Source organism: Ovis aries, chromosome 25, assembly GCF_016772045.2.
Source record: "Ovis aries strain OAR_USU_Benz2616 breed Rambouillet chromosome 25, ARS-UI_Ramb_v3.0, whole genome shotgun sequence".
Classification (NCBI taxonomy): domain Eukaryota; kingdom Metazoa; phylum Chordata; class Mammalia; order Artiodactyla; family Bovidae; genus Ovis; species Ovis aries.
In genome coordinates, this window is record NC_056078.1 from 1779772 (window position 1) to 1798705 (window position 18934).

An 18934-nucleotide genomic window follows, 5' to 3' on the forward strand; every position below is an offset into this window, starting at 1 on the left:
TTGACGACCTGCTTTTGGGAGAGTCTGGCACTCACTTTCTGTGAGTGATGCCCGTAAGATCATGCCAGGACAGCTACCTGGCCCCAGAGCACAGCGGGTCCCTGATGAGGAGCATGCCCAGCCCGTGGTTGGCTCCAGATGGGGTGGGCGAGTGGCTTCAGCTGCACAGCTTGTACTGAAAGTTCCAGCTCCTGTGGGGACCGCTGTGTCCACTGCCAGGACACAGTCAACTCAAACAGCAGACCTGCCTCTTTCTTCCTTTGAACAGAAAATGTGTTCCCTGTGGGCGAGGGCAAAGAACAAAAGATACTTTCGGGGCCTCAGCTGGGTCACCTGCTGTTCATAGCCTGCGTCTCAGGCTCTGTGTGGTAGGACCCTACACACGCACACTTCCACATGCAAGCAGAGGCAGAGGGCCTGGGAACTGACAATATATTTGGATCGGTTCTTTTGTTTTTTGAAACCCCTGGCCCTGCCACCTGAGCTTGACCCTGACACAGTCTCCCTTGGCTTGTCTCACCTGGACCAAGGGTGCACGTGGAGACTGGCACCTTTCCAGGAGCTCTGTCTGCCAGAGAGACCAGCCCAGCCCAGTGTTATGTTGCTGTCCATTGCCTGAGGCACCACCCTACATGTATACCTTGGCACAGGACCAAGGCAGGTGCCACATCACTCTTGCAGTGTTAGAGCTAGTCATTACACCTACAGGCACCTCTTCCTCTTTCACCCCACCCTCCTCTCGGTTGTGTACAGAACTGCCTTTGTTTCTCCAGTGATAGTCTGGTTGGACTTTCAAACTGTAAGACAGATCTGTGACTCAAAAAGGCAAACACACACACAAAAATGGGGTAAACCTCAAAACAGAAGAAAGGAAATAAGGAGAAAGAAAAATTTAATAAACTGGGAAAATAAGAAACAGGATTATATAAAGCTTGATTTTCAACAATTAGAAATCTCTAAGAATACTGATAAATGTAAAAAACATGATTAAATAATGTTAGGAATAAAAGAGCGGAGCAGATATAACTATGGACAGAGTAGAGTTTGTAAAGATTATAAGAAAACTGTGGGTTCACGTGTATGCAAATTTGAAAATTTAATGGAATGCTTAGTTTTCTAGGAATGTGGAAATGACCAGAGTCATTCAATAAATAGAAAAATATGAATGCAAACCATGAAAGGTCTTTTTAACAGTAAGAAGTTTATCTTCCCTGAATTCACAGACTCTTTTAGAGACTTTCTAGAAAGAGAGGGAAAGCTGCCTTGTTTGCTTCTTGAGGGCTCGAATACCTTCTTGTGAAACTGGACAAAGAATGAAGAAGAACAGAACATTTTAGGCCAGCTACTGTTAGGATTATAGAGTCAAAAACTGGAAACCGAGTACCAGTGTATCTAATATTGCTCTATTTTAAAAAGGCATAGCCAAGGGGAGATTCATTTAGGAATACAAAAATGATAGAACAGCATGAGATATATTAATATAATATTCCTTCTCAAAGGATTAAAGGAGGAAAGCTATATGATCTTCTTAATAGATGCAAGGGAAAAAATCATAAACTTGATTTGGCACTTGGAGTTTCCTAAATCTGATTAAATTCAGTTCAGTCGCTCAGTCATGTCCGACTCTTTGCGACCCCATGCCTCCCTGTCCATCACCAACTCCCAGAGTTTACGCAGACTCAGGTCCATTGAGTCGGTGATACCATCCAACCTTCTCCTCCTGCCTTCAATCTTTCCCAGCATCAGGGCCTTTTCCAATGAGTCAGTTCTTCGCATCAGGTGCCCAAAGTATAGGAGTTTCAGCTTTAGCATCAGTCCTTCCAATGAACACTGAGGACTGATGTCCTTTAGGATGGACTGGTTGGATCTCCTTGCAGTCCAAGGGACTCTCAAGAGTCTTCTCCAACACCACAGTTCAAAACCATCAATTCTTTGGTGCTCAGCTTTCTTCACAGTCCAACTCTCACATCTATACATGACTGCTGGAAAAACCATAGCCTTGATTAGATGGACCTTTGTTGGCAAAGTAATGACTCTGCTTTTTAATATGCTGTGTAGGTTGGTCATAACTTTTATTCTAAGAAGTAAGTGTGTTTTAATTTCGTGGCTGCAGTCACTGTCTGCAGTGATATTGGAGCCCCCCAAAATAAAGTTAGCCACTGTTTCTACTGTTTCCCCATCTATTTGTTATGAAGTGATGGATGCCATAATCTTAGTTTTCTGAATGTTGAGCTTTAAGCCAGCTTTTTCACTCTCCTCTTTCACTTTGATCAAGAGGTTCTTTAGTTCTGCTTCACTTTCTGCCATAAGGGTGGTGTCATCTGCATATCTGAAGTTATTGATGTTTCTCCCAGCAATCCTGATTCCAGCCTGTGCTTCCTCCAACCCAGCGTTTCTCATGATGTACTCTACATATAAGTTAAATAAGCAGGGTGACAATATACAGCCTTGATGTACTCCTTTTCCTATTTGGAAACAGTCTGTTCTAACTGTTGCTTTCTGACCTGCATACAGATATCTCAAGAGACAGGTCAGGTGGTCTCGTATTCCTGTCTCTTTCAGAATTTTCCGCAGTTTATTGTGATCCACACAGTCAAAGGCTTTGGCATAGTCAATAAAGCAGTAGTAGATGTTTTTCTGGAACTCTCTTATTTTTTTGATGATCCAGCGGATGTTGGCAATTTGATCTCTGGTTCCTCTGCCTTTTCTAAATCCAGCTTGAACGTCAGGAAGTTCACAGTTCACGTATTGCTGAAGCCTGGCTTGGAGAATTTTGAGCATCACTTTACTAGATTAAAGGTGTCTGTAAAATGTGCATGGCAAACACGATGCTTTATGAGGATTGAATTGCATTCACTTTGAAGATGAGGTGTTCTCTACTACCTTTTTTATTGCATATTGCATTGCAGGCCATAAACAGTGCCTGATTGAGACAAGAACTGTACATGTAGAAGTGGTGTAAAGAGAAGGGCAAAATGTGGATGAATCAGTGGGTGGAAAATCCAGAGAATACACAGATTCTCAGGACTGGGAGAGCTCAGTTAGGTTGCTGAGTGCACAGTCCACGGACTCCAGCCGTGGCCAGCAGTGGCCTGTGAGCTGGTTAGATTGTTTCTCCTGTCAAATGGTTGCTCATATTCTTTGTCCACTATTTGTTAGGTTTTTGCCTCATTAGTATTCGATGATAGGAATTTGTATATTCCGGATAGTATCCTCTGTCAGCCGTGAGTACTGCAAAAATCTTCTCCAAGTCTGTGGCAGATCCTGTTATTTTGTTTAAGATGTATTCTGTCACACATACTTTTTAAGTTTGATTTTTCAAACTGTGGCCCTGGGATAATATTTTAAAAAGGGGTCTTTAATCATCAGCTCATAAACATATGACAAGATGTGTGCCCTCTCTAGTAAACAGGGGAAAGAAAATTAGGATACTAAGAGGCTATTTCATATCTATCTGGTGGGCAAAATTTGATGCTATCAGGGGATGGTGAGAATTTGGAGCACTGTGAATGCTGCCCTTGTGGGTGTGGTAAAGCTGGGAACAGCCTTCAAAGATCAGCTTGCTGAATAACATAAATCTGTGACTAGGAGTCGTCTGCGGGCAAATGATGCAGAGAAACCTTCTCACATATGCAAAAAGACAGTATCCATGACTGCATTGTTCCTAACAGAGAGACTGACTGTCAGCAGAAAGGGATTGGATGTGGTGTGTTCCTGCAAGAGATGGCCGTGCAGCAGCGGGTGTGAATAAAACAGAGCCGTGTATGTCAAAGCAGGTGCATTCCCAAAAGTGGAGAGAGCAAGCCGCAGTGCAGTGTCAGCCATACACAAAACAGTACTCCATTCTGTTTATGAATTGCTTAGACTGTAAAGAATCTGCCTGCAATGTGGGAGACCTGGGTTTGATCCCTGGGTCGGAAAGATCCCCTGGAGAAGGAAATGACAACCCTGCCTGGAGAATCCCATGCACAGAGGAGCCTGGTGGGCTACAGTCCATGGCGTCACAAAGAGTCAGACACAACTGAGCAACTAACACACACACACACACACACACACACACACACACAGCACATGTGGTTTGATGAAGATGTACTGAGGAATACTGATGAACCAAGCTTAGGGTAGTGTTACCATTGATGAAGATGTGATTTGAGGTAGGAAAGACGTACCAGGACTTTAACTATTATATGTCGAGTTTTATTTCATTTAAAAAATCTTAATCAGGTACCAGTGTTGCAAAGTATTAAGATTTGAAAAAGTGGAGTGGAGGGTGCTTGCTGCTAAGTCGCTTCAGTTATGTCTGACTCTGTGCGACCCCATAGACGGCAGCCCAGCAGGCTACCCCGTCCCTGGGATTCTCCAGGCAGGAACACCTAGGTGCTTGTATAACATCTTCTAGATTTTATGTCTGCGATATCTTGCAGACATAACCATGATGGTGGTGGTGGTGACGACCTGGGAAAAAGCAGGCCTGCTGCCTCTCTCCCCAATAGGCCACAGGATACTCATTACCACACCTGAGTTGATCATGGTCCAAGACTTGATCCTTAGCTTTGATAATTTGTTTTTCCCAACAAACTGTGGAAAATTCTTAAAAAACTCTTAAAGAGATGAGAATACCAGACCACCTGACCTGCCTCTTGAGAAACCTGAATGCAGGTCAGGAAGCAACAGTTCGAACTGGACATGGAACAATAGACTGGTTCCAAATAGGAAAAGGAGTATGTCAAGGCTGTATATTGTCACCCTGCTTATTTAACTTATATGCAGAGTACATCATGTGAAATGCTGGGCTGGATGAAGCCCAAGCTAGAATCAAGATTGTTGGGAGAAATATCAATAACTTCAGATATGCAGATGACACCACCCTTATGGCAGAAAGTGAAGAAGAACTAAAGAGCCTCTTGATGAAAGTGAAAGAGGAGAGTGAAAAAGTTGGCTTAAAGCTCAACATTCAGAAAACGAAGATCATGGCATCTGTCACTTCATAGCAAATAGATGGGGAAACAGTAGAAACAGTGGCTGACTTTTTATTTTGGGGGGCTCTAAAATCACTGCAGATGGTGACTGCAGCTATGGAATTAAAAACGCTTGCTCCTTGGAAGAAAAGCTATGACCTACCTAGACAACATATTAAAAAGCAGAGACTACTTTGCCAACAAAGGTCCATCTAGTCAAGGCTGTGGTTTTTCCAGTGGTCAAGTATGGATGTGAGAATTGGAATATGAAGAAAGCTGAGCACAGAAGAATTGATGCTTTTGAACTGTGGTGTTGGAGAAGAGTCTTGAGAGTCACTTGGACTGCAAAGAGATCTAGCCAGTCCATCCTGAAGGAAATCAGTCCTAAATATTCTTTGGAAGGACTGATGCTGAAGCTGAAACTCCAATATATTGGCCACCTGATGCAAAGAACTGCCTCGTTGGAAAAGACCCTGATGCTGGGAAAGATTGAAGGTAGGAGGAGAAGGGGACGACAGAGGATGAGATGGCTGGATGGCATCACCGACTCCATGAACGTGAGTTTGAGTGAGCTCCGGGAGTTGGTGATGGACAGGGAGGCCTGCGGTTGATGGATAGGAGTGCTGCAGTCCATGGGGTCGCAAAGAGTTGGACATGACTGTGTGACTGAGCTGAACTGAACTGAATTTGTTTTGCTTGTTTATTTTTCTCCCCATGCTTTGCCTTGTTTTGTTGTCAGCAAATCAAAGCTGGATTTGTCTCTCAGGGGCAGACTCCAGTTAAAATCACAGAATAAATCCAAAATTTATTTCCAAAATTTCTTTAGGTCAATAATTTCTAAAGAGAAATACACATGACAGCAACCAGAACCTTGAAATACTGTGAATGATCCTGGTATTTCCCCTCCAGGTGTTTCATGGGAAGCTGAGACCCAGCCAGAAGGCCCTCTGTGGACACACAGCAAGAATCAGCTGCCATGGAGACTGATGTCCAGGGTCCCCATTTGCTGGAAATTTGCCCCTATGTGGGACCCCAGGGCATGGTTAGAGCAGGGCTGGTGTTGAATGCTTAGGGTAGTGGGGTCTTCACAGCCCTCTCCGGGGACCCTGCTGGTGTCAGAGAGGGGTTGAGCCCCAGGTGCTTGGTAGAAGATGCCTGGGTAGATGCCTGTTGATACATGACAGCCAAGTGCATACGATAGCCCTTATTAGGATGACAGCAACCTTTCCAGTGTTCAGAGTCCTTTTTCGATACTTGATTGTCCCACTGACCATGCAAAATTGTACGGGCCGGTTTCACAGATGAAGAAGGATACAGTGCCTCAGGTCACTCAGTGACCAAGGTTGCCACAGGCCAGACCAGCAGTGGGGCTGGGAGGTAGGTCGAGGGCATGGGGTAGACAGCATATTTCTGTACCCTTTTCCACACCATGGGGCAACCTTCCATGTTACTAAACGGAGCCCCTGGCTTCCCAGTCTGAGGACATGTGGTGTTTGAATATTTCATCAGTGTCTCAACCAAACCTACATATAACATTTGCATCAGAGACAAGCCTCCCCAGAGACAGGTTCGTTCGGCACCCTGAGGGCTCAGGTGCTCAGTGTACTAGACATCAGCTGATTGAGAGAGAGAGACGATGGCCATCATCTCACAGAAATTTAAAGCTCAGTAAAATATTTTTTAAAATCACTGTGTGTCCAGTTTTTTAAAGTCCCCATTTAACTGGACAGGAAATTACCAGAATGACCCATGGAAACTCAAGTGAACTTGACCCAAAGCTATCCTCCACATCACACTGCCTCAGCTGCGTCGTCTGGGAGGGAGAACAGAATTGACTGCAGACTCTCCATGCTGCTGATGCCAACTAAGCCCCGGCTTCTGCTCAGTTCTCAGAGAAGCTTCAGGATGAAGGTGCCCCTGACAGCTAGCCCCCCTAGTGGGTTTCTATATCAGGCAGGCGTTCTTTCACCAGCTCTGAAGCAGAGAAGACTGCTTGGCAGCGACAGAGCTCTTTACGTGCAAGATTTATTCTGTTTCTTTTTAAAGAAATTCTTCAAACAACCCCTCCTTTTTCTTGGCTCAGTGTGAAGACTTAGGATCTGAATTCATATACGTACATATAACACTCTTAAACTCACAAGGAATGAGTTATTTCTCGGTTTTTACTTGTCATCCCTCTTTATCTTAGAAATAGGATATACCTCTTAAATTTCCTAATTGCCAATTCCTAGCAAAACTTGGTGCCTTATGACTGGAGAGGAATTTTAATAAAATGGTGTGGATGCTGTGTTCTGAAAAATGTGTCCAAAGCCCCTTGAGAATTCCAAATGCTCGTGGAAGACGAGGCTTCCTGCAGAGAGACAGAAAACGAGGGAATAGGACGTGATTGCATCAGCTGAGTTTACTATGATTTAAGCCTGAAAAATGCTCCCTTCTCTCCTTTTGATTTTTCACGTGGCTGCACCAGACAGAGTTCAACAAATCTGCTCAGCTCAGCAAAGCACCCCCCTCAACTGTGTGGAGTGGGGTCTGATTGCAGAGTATTGGCTCCTATCCTGGGGTTCTTATTTCATTAGCTTTGCAGTTTTGGTTCTTGGGAATGACATTTGTTGATCATTTGTTTACAGTTGAACCTTGCAGATTCTTACTTCCTTAATCTAACAATCGACAAATTCTTAAAAGTGAAAAAAAAAAGAAAAAACACTCTAGCCTATCAATCTACTTGTCATTAAAGACTTGACATTAATTCCAGAATGCATTCTTTCCCCCAACAGTGACTGGTATGTCATTTTCTCATAGTTAATTAAAATCCAGTTATCCATATAACTAAGGTAAACAGAAGAAGCCCATTTTGTGATCTGACCTAATTGCTTTTTAATCGTACTGCTTTTCTTGCTCATTTTCAAAATTTGCTCTCTGAAATAGTTTTCCCAGTCCTGAGGGAAAATATGTGTCAACCATTTTCCTTTAAGGCGCTGCTGAGCTCCAAATATATTAATCTTTCTCCTTTTCCTACTCATTTCTTATCATTAAGATGAATAGTTTCAATTCTGGGAGCAGATCACTTGCAGCTGTGGTCAATTACATTAAGAGCTAAAGAGTAAAACAAGTTCTTCAAAAAATACTTGTTTGGCTGCGCTGGGGTCTTTGTTTGTTGTGGCATGAGAGCTCTTAGTTGTGGCATGTGGGATCTAGTGCCCTGACCCAGGGCTGAATCCAGACTCCCTGCGTTGAGAGCACTTAGCCAGTTAGCCACTGCACCACCAGGAAAGTCCCGAGAGTAAAACAAACTCTTGAAAATATGTTGGCCCAATGGAAAGTGTTCCACCTTCTCTGCTACCAGTGCAGGGATCCCAGATGGTGAGCACAGTGTGGAGGGACCACGTCCCTGGTGGCCGACTGACGGTCCCCACCCTACTGCAGGCAAGATCATCACTGTCTCCACGTCGGGCCAAGAGCTGCTTCCAGAGGCCAAAGAGGCTTTAGCTGTCTGTCCTCACCCCTTTTGCCACCAGACTAACTCCCTGAATGCCCTCATGCCACAGTTTGTTTGCAGCAGTCCTCAAGAACTATAAGCCTGCCCAGGGGTCTTGCTCTCACAGGATTCTCTGGAGCATCACCTCTCTGCGGGCATGTTTTTCAAGGTCATGGAGCTTTCGAGGGACTTGCAGTGTCCCTTATGTTGTACCTGCTGAGCCCGATCTCCTTTTGCTGGTCCTTTCTGTTGCCTAGTGGGTGATGGCTCAGCATCTTCAGCCCAGGGCTCTAGAGTCCTGTGTTCTGAAACAGCTTTTCTGGGCCCTCACAGCCTTGTGTCTGTCTGCAGGGTACAGACTGCCTGTTGCAGTCTGCCCACAATTTGTAGGGACTTTATTCAGCCTGGTTCTTTCAGTGCTGCTGGAAGTAGAAGGGGAGCTGATGGGCTCAAAGGCCCAACCACCCTTCCCTCTCCCACAGCAGCCTGCAGCACTGGCCCCTGGGATGACAGTCTGACAAGGTGAGGGGCGTGTGTCTTGCGATCCAGGACCAGGGTAGAGCCAGATACCAAATACAGCTCGGCTGAGAATCCCAGCAACCCACATGCTTGCTGCAGGCAAAGTAGGAGAGAAGAAAAGAGCAGCATCACACAGTTGATTCCACCCCTCACAAGTAAGCACTGTGAACTGTGAAAAGCACATCTATATAGGTGTATCAGCATGTGCGACTAAATGGGGATTCACTGTTTTGAAACACATTTTTTTTTAACACGTTAGAAAGATGTTCTCAGTATGTTACATTTTGCTGAAATCTTTCATCTTTTAAATTGTTGCTCTGGTTGTGTTTCCTGTTTCCTGATGGCCCACTGTCACTGCGTCTCAGAATAGGCCAGTGCCTCCTGCAAACGGCAGGTTCACCCCGAGTGCTGTGCTGCAGGGCCGGCTGCCCACACTGTCAGGGGGCTCGCTGGGGTTGGTCCCAGCCCGTGGTTCAGGTCGCTCCTTCTTTTCCTGCAGGTGTCAGCGGAAGCAGTGGCGGGTAGATCTGCCAGCCACCAGCGTGGTCATCACGTTTCACAATGAAGCCAGGTCAGCTTTGCTGAGGACAGTGGTCAGGTGAGGCCTGCAGCTGCCACCCGTTCCCACCCACTGAAGCGTAGAGGGGCATCCCCAGCAGGGATGCCGAACAAGGGCCAAGTGCCCAGCACAGCCAGGCAAGGGCTGTCTGGGGGAGCAGACAGGTCCCCTGACTGTGCAGCACAGGAGGGGCTGGGGGCTCCTCCATCCAGGACTGGGGCCAGGGGATGAGAGTTTCCCACCCGCATCACACCCCTGAAAGGCCTGCAACTGTATCTTTCTGCCTTTCCTCAGTGTCCTTAAGAAAAGCCCGCCCCACCTGATAAAAGAAATCATCTTGGTGGATGACTACAGCAATGACCGTAAGTAGAGACCAGTCCCCCACCCCCACCCCTCCTTCTGGCCCTTCTCCTGGGCACCAGCCTTTCTGGGCTGTGGGTGCTAAGGACAAGTTTCAAGAAAAGGCCTCAAGAAGTGGGAGCAGCAAAAAGAGGGCCTCTCTGATGCCCCAAGGGGCTCATCAGCCCATCGGTGATGGAGAATCACCATCCCTGCCCCCCCAAGCCCTTTGTAAACTTGAGGTTCAAAAGCTTTGCTTCTTTTCTTTTCCCAGCTGAAGACGGGGCTCTCTTGGGGAAAATTGAGAAAGTACGTGTACTCCGAAACGATCGGCGAGAAGGTAAGACTTCTCTTAATTCAATACCAAAACAGTTGAATTCTGATTTTCCCTGAACCCAGTAATAGTGTGAAGAAACATTTCAGGTGCAGGAACAATTAACTGTCTCGTCTTTTGTCTGCCTCCCTCCAGCACAGCCTCTTGGGAGCCTCTCCCAGCAAACATAGGAAGGACATTAAAAGCTTACCTAATTGAAATTGTGCACTAGGGCTCGAGTTCAAATCACATTGTTATTTATTTATTTAGAAAACTGGCTTCTCTCTTTCACAATCTAGGAAATCTTATCAAGTCCCTTGAGTACTAGAATTAAGAAGAAAAAGATTTAGTAATGAGAACTTTAATGACTCCATGCTTCAGGCATCTGATTAAATAACTGGGATTCAAGTTTGACAGCTTGCCCAAGGTGAACCATCCAAAAAGGGGAAAGAGCACTGTAATTACGTGCTTATTGCAAATGCCAGCCTTGAAACCTGCTGTCAGTCTTGTCTTTGCTGGAGCTGGGCTCATCGAGTCCACTTTTTTGGCAGTTATAAGAGAGACTCCAGAGAGGAAAGCATTACTTTGAAGTGTCTGGAAAGGAAACTGAAATCACAGTGTAATTAACAGCCAGTGCATCCATGCTGGTAGAGAGCTAATGGCCGGATTCTTGGCTCTTCCAGGGTCCTGAGAATCTTTCTGTAGGGAAAATGGCAGAGTTTAAACTATGGGCTGTTTTTGCTATTTGAGGATGAGTGTTGGTCCTGGAGTGGTGGCTGTGCCCTTTGATCAGAGAACATTGTCTTTCATCTGGTCCCCTGTGTGCTCCAGCTGGAGTCAGTTTTTCTTAGCAAGAATCTAACCAGCCAATAAAGTGGGTGAGCCTGTTAGGGCGATATCATCAACATCATATTTTAACCAACAGAGATCTCCAATCCAGATGTTCAAGATGCATAAACAATGGGGTCAGCCTTGCCCCTAAGCCAACTGTTTGCTGGACTTATATCTGTCCCCCAAGCTTTGAGTAAACCAAAATCTTGCACTGTACTTGCCCCCAGAGAAGGTACATAATAACTTGTTGAATTCAAAACCAAAGTGTCCTCTGGCATGGGGGAAAAGATGAAGAGGAAAAAAAAGAAAAGAAATTATCTTTCATGTTGGCCGTTGTTACTGGCAAACCGCATGCCAGCCTTATCAGAGTGCCTGTAACCTGCTTAGAAATCAAAAGCAGTGTTTCTAAAAGAAGCTTGCCATTTGCTTCAAGTTAGGCAGTTCATGTGGAGGGGAACCCACCTTGTTTTGGGAAGGAATGAAGAGGAGCAGCTGTGGGAAGCCAGATTGTGATAGACCTATGTGGAGCACGTGAGGAATGAGGTCGTTGCGTCAGAAAATACACACCCAAGTGTGTGTGTGCCTCTGTGTGTGTATCCCATATAGTTGAACATATGCAGAAGTGCTCATAGCAACGCTGCTAGACGACAGAGCAAGCCAGTTGCTTCAGGTCTTATAGTGAAGGAGCAACCTTGGGTCGTTTAGTGCTGGGAGTTAATTGTGCCAGCGTTCCTTACCTGGCTATTGATTATAATCACCTAGGGAACCTAAAAGAAGACCATTCCTTGACGCTACCCACAATTGAATTAGAATTTTTAGATGTCTAGGGGTGGCGCCTGGACATCTGCATTTTGATAACACTGATGTACTTTGAAAGTTTTAAAAACTAGTTGCTGTTGTACAGATGGAAGCATTAAAGGTGGAGGAAGTTAAGTTGCTTTTCCAAGACCATCCAGCTGTTGAGTGTCAGCAGTGGGGCCAAAACCTTGCTCGTAAGCCAGGTTCTCAATTTGTCCCTGTGCTTCTTGTTCCTGCTGTCCTGCCTGATTAGTTGATTTTTTCCAGGTCATTGATATATATAATTGACATAAAATATTGTATTCATTTGAGGTATACAATATAGTGATTTGATATATGTATGTATTGTGAAGTGGTCACCACAGTAAGCTTGGTTAACACCCATCACCTCACACAGCTACAAGTTCTTTGTCTTGTGATGAGAACTTTCAGGATCTACCTCTCAAAGCAACTTTCAAGTAAACAATACAGTATTATTAGCTATGGTCGCCACGCTGCACATCACATGCCCAGAACTTCTGTCTCATTAACTGGGAATGTGTGCTTTTTGTCCACGCTCACCCATCCCCCTCCCTCTAGCAACCATCAGTTGTTCTCTTTATCTTTGGGTTAGTTTTTTTAGATTTCCATATTAGTGAGCTCACTGAGTATTTGTCTTTTTCTCTGTTTGACTTTTTCCATGTAGCATTATGCCCTCAAGATCCATCCATACTGTTGCTGCAAGGGGCAGTGCCTGTGTGTGTGTGTGTGACGTTTTCTTTATCCATTCGTCTGTCAGTGGACATTGAGTTTGCTTCAGTGCCTTGGCTGTAGTAAATAATGCTGCAGCAAGCATGGGGATGCATGTAGTGATTCTTACTTCCTTGGAATTGCTGGCTCATACGGTAGTTCTACTTTTAATTTTTGAAGACTGTCCTTAGTGTTTTCCACAGTAAATACACATATCTACATGCCTACAAACAGTGCACAAGGGTTCCCTTCTCTCCATGTCCTTACCAGCAATTGATATCGCTTGAATTTTTGATACAGACAGTCTGTGAAGTGTGAGGTGTTTTGGTTTGAATCCGCTGATGATTATGATTATAATTATGATTATATATGATAAAATTATGATTATATGATATGAATATCATAAAATGTATATCATATAATTATATGATATGAGTTATGTGATTATATAATTATATGATAAATTTTGATTATAATTATGTAATTATAATTATGGTTATAATCCCCTTTATGTTGAGCACCTTTTCATGTACCTGTTGTCCATTTATACGTCTTCATTGGAAAACTGTCTTTTCAATTCCTCTGGCCACTTTTAATCAGAGTATCTTGTTTTTGTTTTTGGTATTGAGTTGTGTGAGTTCTTTGTATATTTTGGACGCTAATCTCTTATCAGCTGTGTGATTTCCAGACACTTTTTCTCCTTCTATAGGTTGCCTTCTCCTTTTATGAGTAGTTTGTGTGTGTCTGTACGTGCTCTGGAGAAGCTTTTTAGTTTGATGTAATCCCATTGTTTATTTTTGCCTTTGCTGCCTTTGCTTTGGTGTCAAATTTAAAAAAAGATCATTGCCACCACTTGATGGACATGAGTCTGAGTGAACTCCAGGAGTTGGCGATGGACAGGGAGGCCTGGCGTGCTGCAGTTCATGGGGTCGCAAAGAGTCGGACATGACTGAGCGACTGAACTGAACTGAATGTTAAGAAGCTTGCCTATATTTTCTTCTAGAAGTTTTATGGTTTCAAGCCTTAATTTTCAGACCTTTAATCCATTTTGAGTTGATTCTTGTGTATGATGTAAGATAGGGGTCCAGTTTCTTTCTTTTGCATGTGGCTGTCCAGTTTCCTGACACCATTTATTAAAGAGATTATCCTTTCTCCGTATGTGTTCTTAGTCCCTTTGTTGTAAATTAATAGCCGTATGTGTGTGTGTGTTTATTTCTGGGCTCTCCATTCTGTCTCATTGACCTGTATACTTATTTTTATGCCAAGGCCATCCTGTTTTGATTACTATAGCTTGGTAATGTAGTTTGAAGTAATTTTTGTTTATTTTAGTGTTCCATTTTCATATTTTTTGTAGCCTTTTAGCTATATACTTCTTATCCTGGTTGCTCTGAGTGTTACAACATACATTTTTAACTTGTAACAGTCTATTTAGAGTCAATTACAACTTTATGTAAAACCTTGCAACAATTAATTCCATTTCTATTCCTTGTCCTGAATATTGTTGTTATCATATATTTCCTTCATTTGTTGTTATGATATGGTTTAAACCCCAAAATAACAGTGTTAAAATGCTTGCTTTAAAATAATGTTATCTTATAAAGAAATTAGAATATATAAATGGACTGTAAAATTTATCCTTGCATTTTTTGATTCTAGTATCTTCATTTCTTTCCATAGATTCAGCTTTCTGTCTAATGTCATTTCCCTTCAGCCCAGAGAACCTTTAAAACTTCATTTTTCTTGTAGGAAATAAAATCTCTCACTTTCTCTTTGTCTGAAAAGCCTTTCTTTTTCCTTTGTTAGTGAAGAGTGTATTCTCTGAGTAGAATTCTGAGCTGACCATTCATCTGCCTTCCAGCCCTGTGAACATGCCGCCCCACTGTCTCTGGCCTCTGTCTCTCTGCTCACGTGTAGGTGTCTGAGCTGACCGTTTGTCAGCCTTCCAGCCCTGTGAACACGCTGCCCCACTGCCTCTGGCCTCTGTCTTTCTGCTTACGTGTAGGGATCTGAGCTGACCGTTTGTCTGCCTTCCAGCACTGTGAACACACAGCCCCAACGTCTCTGGCCTCTGTCTCTCTGCTCACGTGTAGGCGTCTGAGCTGACCGTTCGTCTGCTTTCCAGCCCTGTGAACACGCCGCCCCACTGCCTCTGGCCTCTGCCTCTCTGCTCACGTGTAGGCGTCTGAGCTGACCGTTCGTCTGCTTTCCAGCCCTGTGAACACGCCGCCCCACTGCCTCTGGCCTCTGTCTCTCTGCTTACGTGTAGGCGTCTGAGCTGACCGTTAGTCTGCCTTCCAGCACTTGAACACGCCGCCCCACTACCTCTGGCCTCTGGCCTCTGTCTTTCTGCTTATGTGTAGGCATCCGTGTTGCTGATTCCTTGTCTGCTGCAGGGTATTTCTTCTCGCTGATTTCCAGACTGTCTCTTTATCTTTGGTTTTTAGCAGTTTGACTGTGACCTGGTTATATTTGATTTGCCTTTCATTTATCCTGCTGCAGATTTGCTGATCCCTTTGAATTTGTAAGTTGAAGTGTTCACTGAATTCGGGAAATCTTTGGCCTTCTGTTTCTTTACATATTGTTTCACGCCTCATTCTTGGCCTCTAAGTGCACCTGTGTGTTACACCACTTGATATTGTCCATAGGTTGCTTCATCTCTTTTTCCTCTTTCAGTATTATTCTCTGTATTCACCAGATAGGTCAGTTTTTATTGATCCATTTTCAAATTCACTGATACGGTTAATCTACTATTCAGCCCAGTCAGTCAGTTTTTTATTTCAGACAATTGCAGTTTTCAGTTCAGGAATATCCATTTAATTCTTGTAGTTTTCATTTCTCTGCTGAGATTCCCCATGTTTGCTCATTCCAATCATTTCCTTGGAGTTCTTGGTTAGAGTTATTATAATAGCATCTTTAAAATCTCATCTGTTGATTTCAACATTTGAATCAGGATGTTTCTATTGATTTCTTTTCTCTTGAATATGGAATACATTTTTCTCTTCTCATGTCTGCTAATGTTTTAATTTTATGTTGGAAGTGTGAATGATATGTAGTAGAGACACTAGATTCTGTTACCTTTCTCTAGAGAAAGATCTTTGTTACATCTGGTTAATTAAATGACTAGCTTATGACCTTGAACCTGGGTAGGTTTGTCGTTATGCTTCATTCGGATGAGTATATCTTAGGTGAAACCCTTATTCCTGAGACATAGTCTGTGTTCCTAATGTGTCCCTGCTGGAGTTTCTGTAGAACTGAGGTGTTTACCAAACCCTTCTAACCTCGCAGAACTCGAGTGCCAAAGCTCGATTCCAGCAGAAATCTTCTGATTGTTTCTCTTCATGGACTCTTCAAGGTCTCCTCTGTGCCTGCAGGTCAGGAGTCAGCCAAGGATTTCAGGGATCACCAGATCCCTCCCAGGATCTCCTCCTTCTGTTTCAGCCGCTCTAGAAACCCCAGACTCTACCCTCTGATACTTAAGCCCCAAACAGCTCCATTGCAGTGGGTTGGAGAGTACCACTGGGGGGAAGTCCCATGTAAAGAGCGCTCTCACTCTGTGTGATTTTAATAATAAACTTGGCTACACTGGCCTTCACTCTGGCCCTCAGGCTTTCTCTAGTTACGGCTCGCAGGGCTTCTCTCTAGTCTCAGCACGTGCACTTCTCCTGCTGTGTACATGGACTTGGTTGTCCCCACTGTGTGGGATCTTTCCCCAGTCAAGGATCAAACCCAGATCTCCTGCATTGGAAGATGGATTCTTAACCATTAGACCACCAGGGAAATCCCTAATTTTCTTCATTTAGGGGTTGAATGCCCTCTAGTTTCTGCCTGCCCTTGGCTACTCGAGCCCTTTCCCAAATTGGATTTTCCATTTTGCTCAAGAGTTTATACTTGTTCTCTGGAACGTGGTTTCCCTATTACAAGCTACTTCATAATAGCAGACCCAGGAATTGTTTGCCCATTCTTCCTGCTCTAGCATGCGGGTCTTTAAGAATCATTGAAACCCGTTTAGACCACTGTCCTGCATAAAGAATGTGCAGCACTGTGCTGTCCTCACTGGTTGTGAACATTCTCATTGTCTCCGTGTGCAAAGCCCAGAATAAGCCAGTTATGACCACACCATATAGCGATGAATATACTATGTATGAGAAGACTTTGTGTGATAATAAAAGGTGTCTATTATTAGCAGATCACAAGTATATAATTTTTTAATGTGACCAAATAGTATAACTAATTTTGTGTAAAAGTCAAACAACTGGGCTTTATCATTTATGTTAATTTGGCTTGTGATAAGTCTTTGAAGACAAAGACATTGACAACACTATTATCATTAAATCACTGCCATTAAAATTGGCTCCCTTAGCGCTTGAAGTGTCTGGGTGACGCATTCCTTACCCTAGTTAATTAGAAAACGCTGTTGTCGTGAAAGGAGTTTCAGAAGTTGCACATTTCAGTTGCTTGGTAAAGACTCCAATTATGCAAAAGCCTTCCTCAGAAGGCAGTTTTTCAAGTTGTTTCCTCAGTCACCCAGCGAGCTTTAAAGAAAAGTCCTTACCTGGGTGACCTCAAGGCAGCATCGATCCTCTGCAAATGCTGCGGTAGAGTCTGTGCCAGAGAGGGGGCTGCGTGAGGAGGCGCAGATGCTGGGCTCGCGCGGGTTCTCCCCTGACGCGCTTTTGCTGTCGCTCCACAGGCCTGATGAGGTCGCGAGTGCGGGGGGCTGACGCGGCGCAGGCCAAGGTCCTGACCTTCCTGGACAGCCACTGCGAGTGCAACGAGCGCTGGCTGGAGCCCCTCCTGGAGAGGGTGGCTGAGGTGAGGGTGCGGGCTGGGACGGGCCTCGGGGGCGGTTTTGTCCACTGGGGGAATCTGTCAACTGGGGAAAACCGCTTGGCAGGTACCGGGGAGGGTGAGCAGAGGCTGCTGAGAGTCTGGATCGTCTAAGACAGCCCTCCCCTTCGGAGGGTCTTCCTTTCCTGCCTGAAGCTTTGCACCGATTCTGAGCTCAAAGCAGGTAGAGCGCTGAGGACAGAGGCCGCAGGGCCCCCAGCCTGGCCTTGCCACCCTGAGACCCGGGCTGCGGCTGGTGGGCAGGGGCAGCCCCAGCCACACAGGGACGCATGAGGCCGTTAGGTGAGCGGGGACTGCTCACCTTTACCTCCTAGAAACGCTATCTCTAGTGTTACTGTTATGTTCAGCCTCTTGTGATATCTCTGTTGCCATCTGCTTGTTTTATTGACTTTCTTTTTTTCCTACTAAGAAAGAGGTTCTTTGGGACAGTAAAGCAAATGTAAAGAAAGTGCTAGAGAAATATTAAAGGAACAAGCCATTCTTTTTGTACCGTAGCCAGGAATGCAGATAAGCAGCAAATCATGAAACATGAAATAACTCAAATGATGTGTTGTAATCCTCACTACATAGTCTCATGCTAACGCTTGCTGAGATGCTGTCCGCCACTCTTAATTTCTTCTTTGGGGTTAATAAAAATTGACATTTGTTCTTGGCTGTTAGGGAAATAAAACAAAACCAAGAACAGTCCCAGGAGATAGTTGTTCTCCACCAGTGAACATGTGCAGGGCTACCCCACACCCCCTGGCACCTCCTCTGGGGCCGTGTGCTCTATGCCCCTGACCCCCAGCACAGCGCAGGGCTGCGGGTGCCAAGCCAGGGGGCAAACTCCAGGGCGAGGGGTGGCAGGTGTTGGGGGTGGGGATCTCCCTCTGGGCACTGACATTCAGGCCTCCCCCATGCAGGTCCTGGTTGGTCCTGACACCTGCTCTTGCCTCCCCTGCATTTCAGGACAGGACCCGTGTCGTGTCCCCCATCATTGATGTCATCAACATGGACAACTTTCAGTACGTGGGCGCGTCTGCGGACTTAAAAGGCGGTAGGTGCTGCTTGGGGCCCAGCCTGTGTGCAGCTCAGCGCTGCTCCATCTCAGGTCAGGGGCTGCAGGTCCCCACCAGGAGCGCGCCTGTGCTCAAGCCACAGGGCTCATAAGGGGGCAGAAGCAGCCTGGGCTCCCTGAGACTGCCTCCACGGTTCCCATCCTTATCTGCTGGGCTTACATGGCTGCAGGGACGTGTGGCTTGGTGTACAGAGCCATCCCCGTGGGAGCCGGTGGACAGATGCCAGGCTGACGGGGTCTGTCCTCGACACCCCACCATCCGCTCATAGCCTCCATCTCGGGCTGGAAACCCATCCTCCTGGCTCTGCCCTGATTTCGGGGCCTCCAGGCCTGCACGGCCCATCCTTCCTATGGCCTAACTGTCAGCCCCCCCTTCCCCACTAGCCACCCATGTCCCGCCTCCTTCTGGGGACCCTTTTGTCTGAATGATGCCACTAGTTTCCCAAGGGCCCTTATGTCTTGAGTGTGACCCGTAAAACCCACCCTCCACAAAGCGCCATAGTGAGGT

General features: G+C 45.3%; 1 protein-coding gene across 1 annotated transcript in view; it reads left to right on the forward strand.

Moving 5' to 3' along the window:
- The window catches only part of GALNT2 (polypeptide N-acetylgalactosaminyltransferase 2), a 179473-nt gene that overhangs the window by 131694 nt on the left and 28845 nt on the right, over window positions 1-18934 (forward strand). The window contains exons 4-8 of the mRNA XM_042241051.2: window positions 9452-9550; window positions 9806-9873; window positions 10125-10190; window positions 17212-17333; window positions 18318-18405. Of these exons, the coding sequence (XP_042096985.1) occupies window positions 9452-9550; window positions 9806-9873; window positions 10125-10190; window positions 17212-17333; window positions 18318-18405 (443 nt within the window). The remainder of the gene's footprint in view (window positions 1-9451; window positions 9551-9805; window positions 9874-10124; window positions 10191-17211; window positions 17334-18317; window positions 18406-18934) is intronic.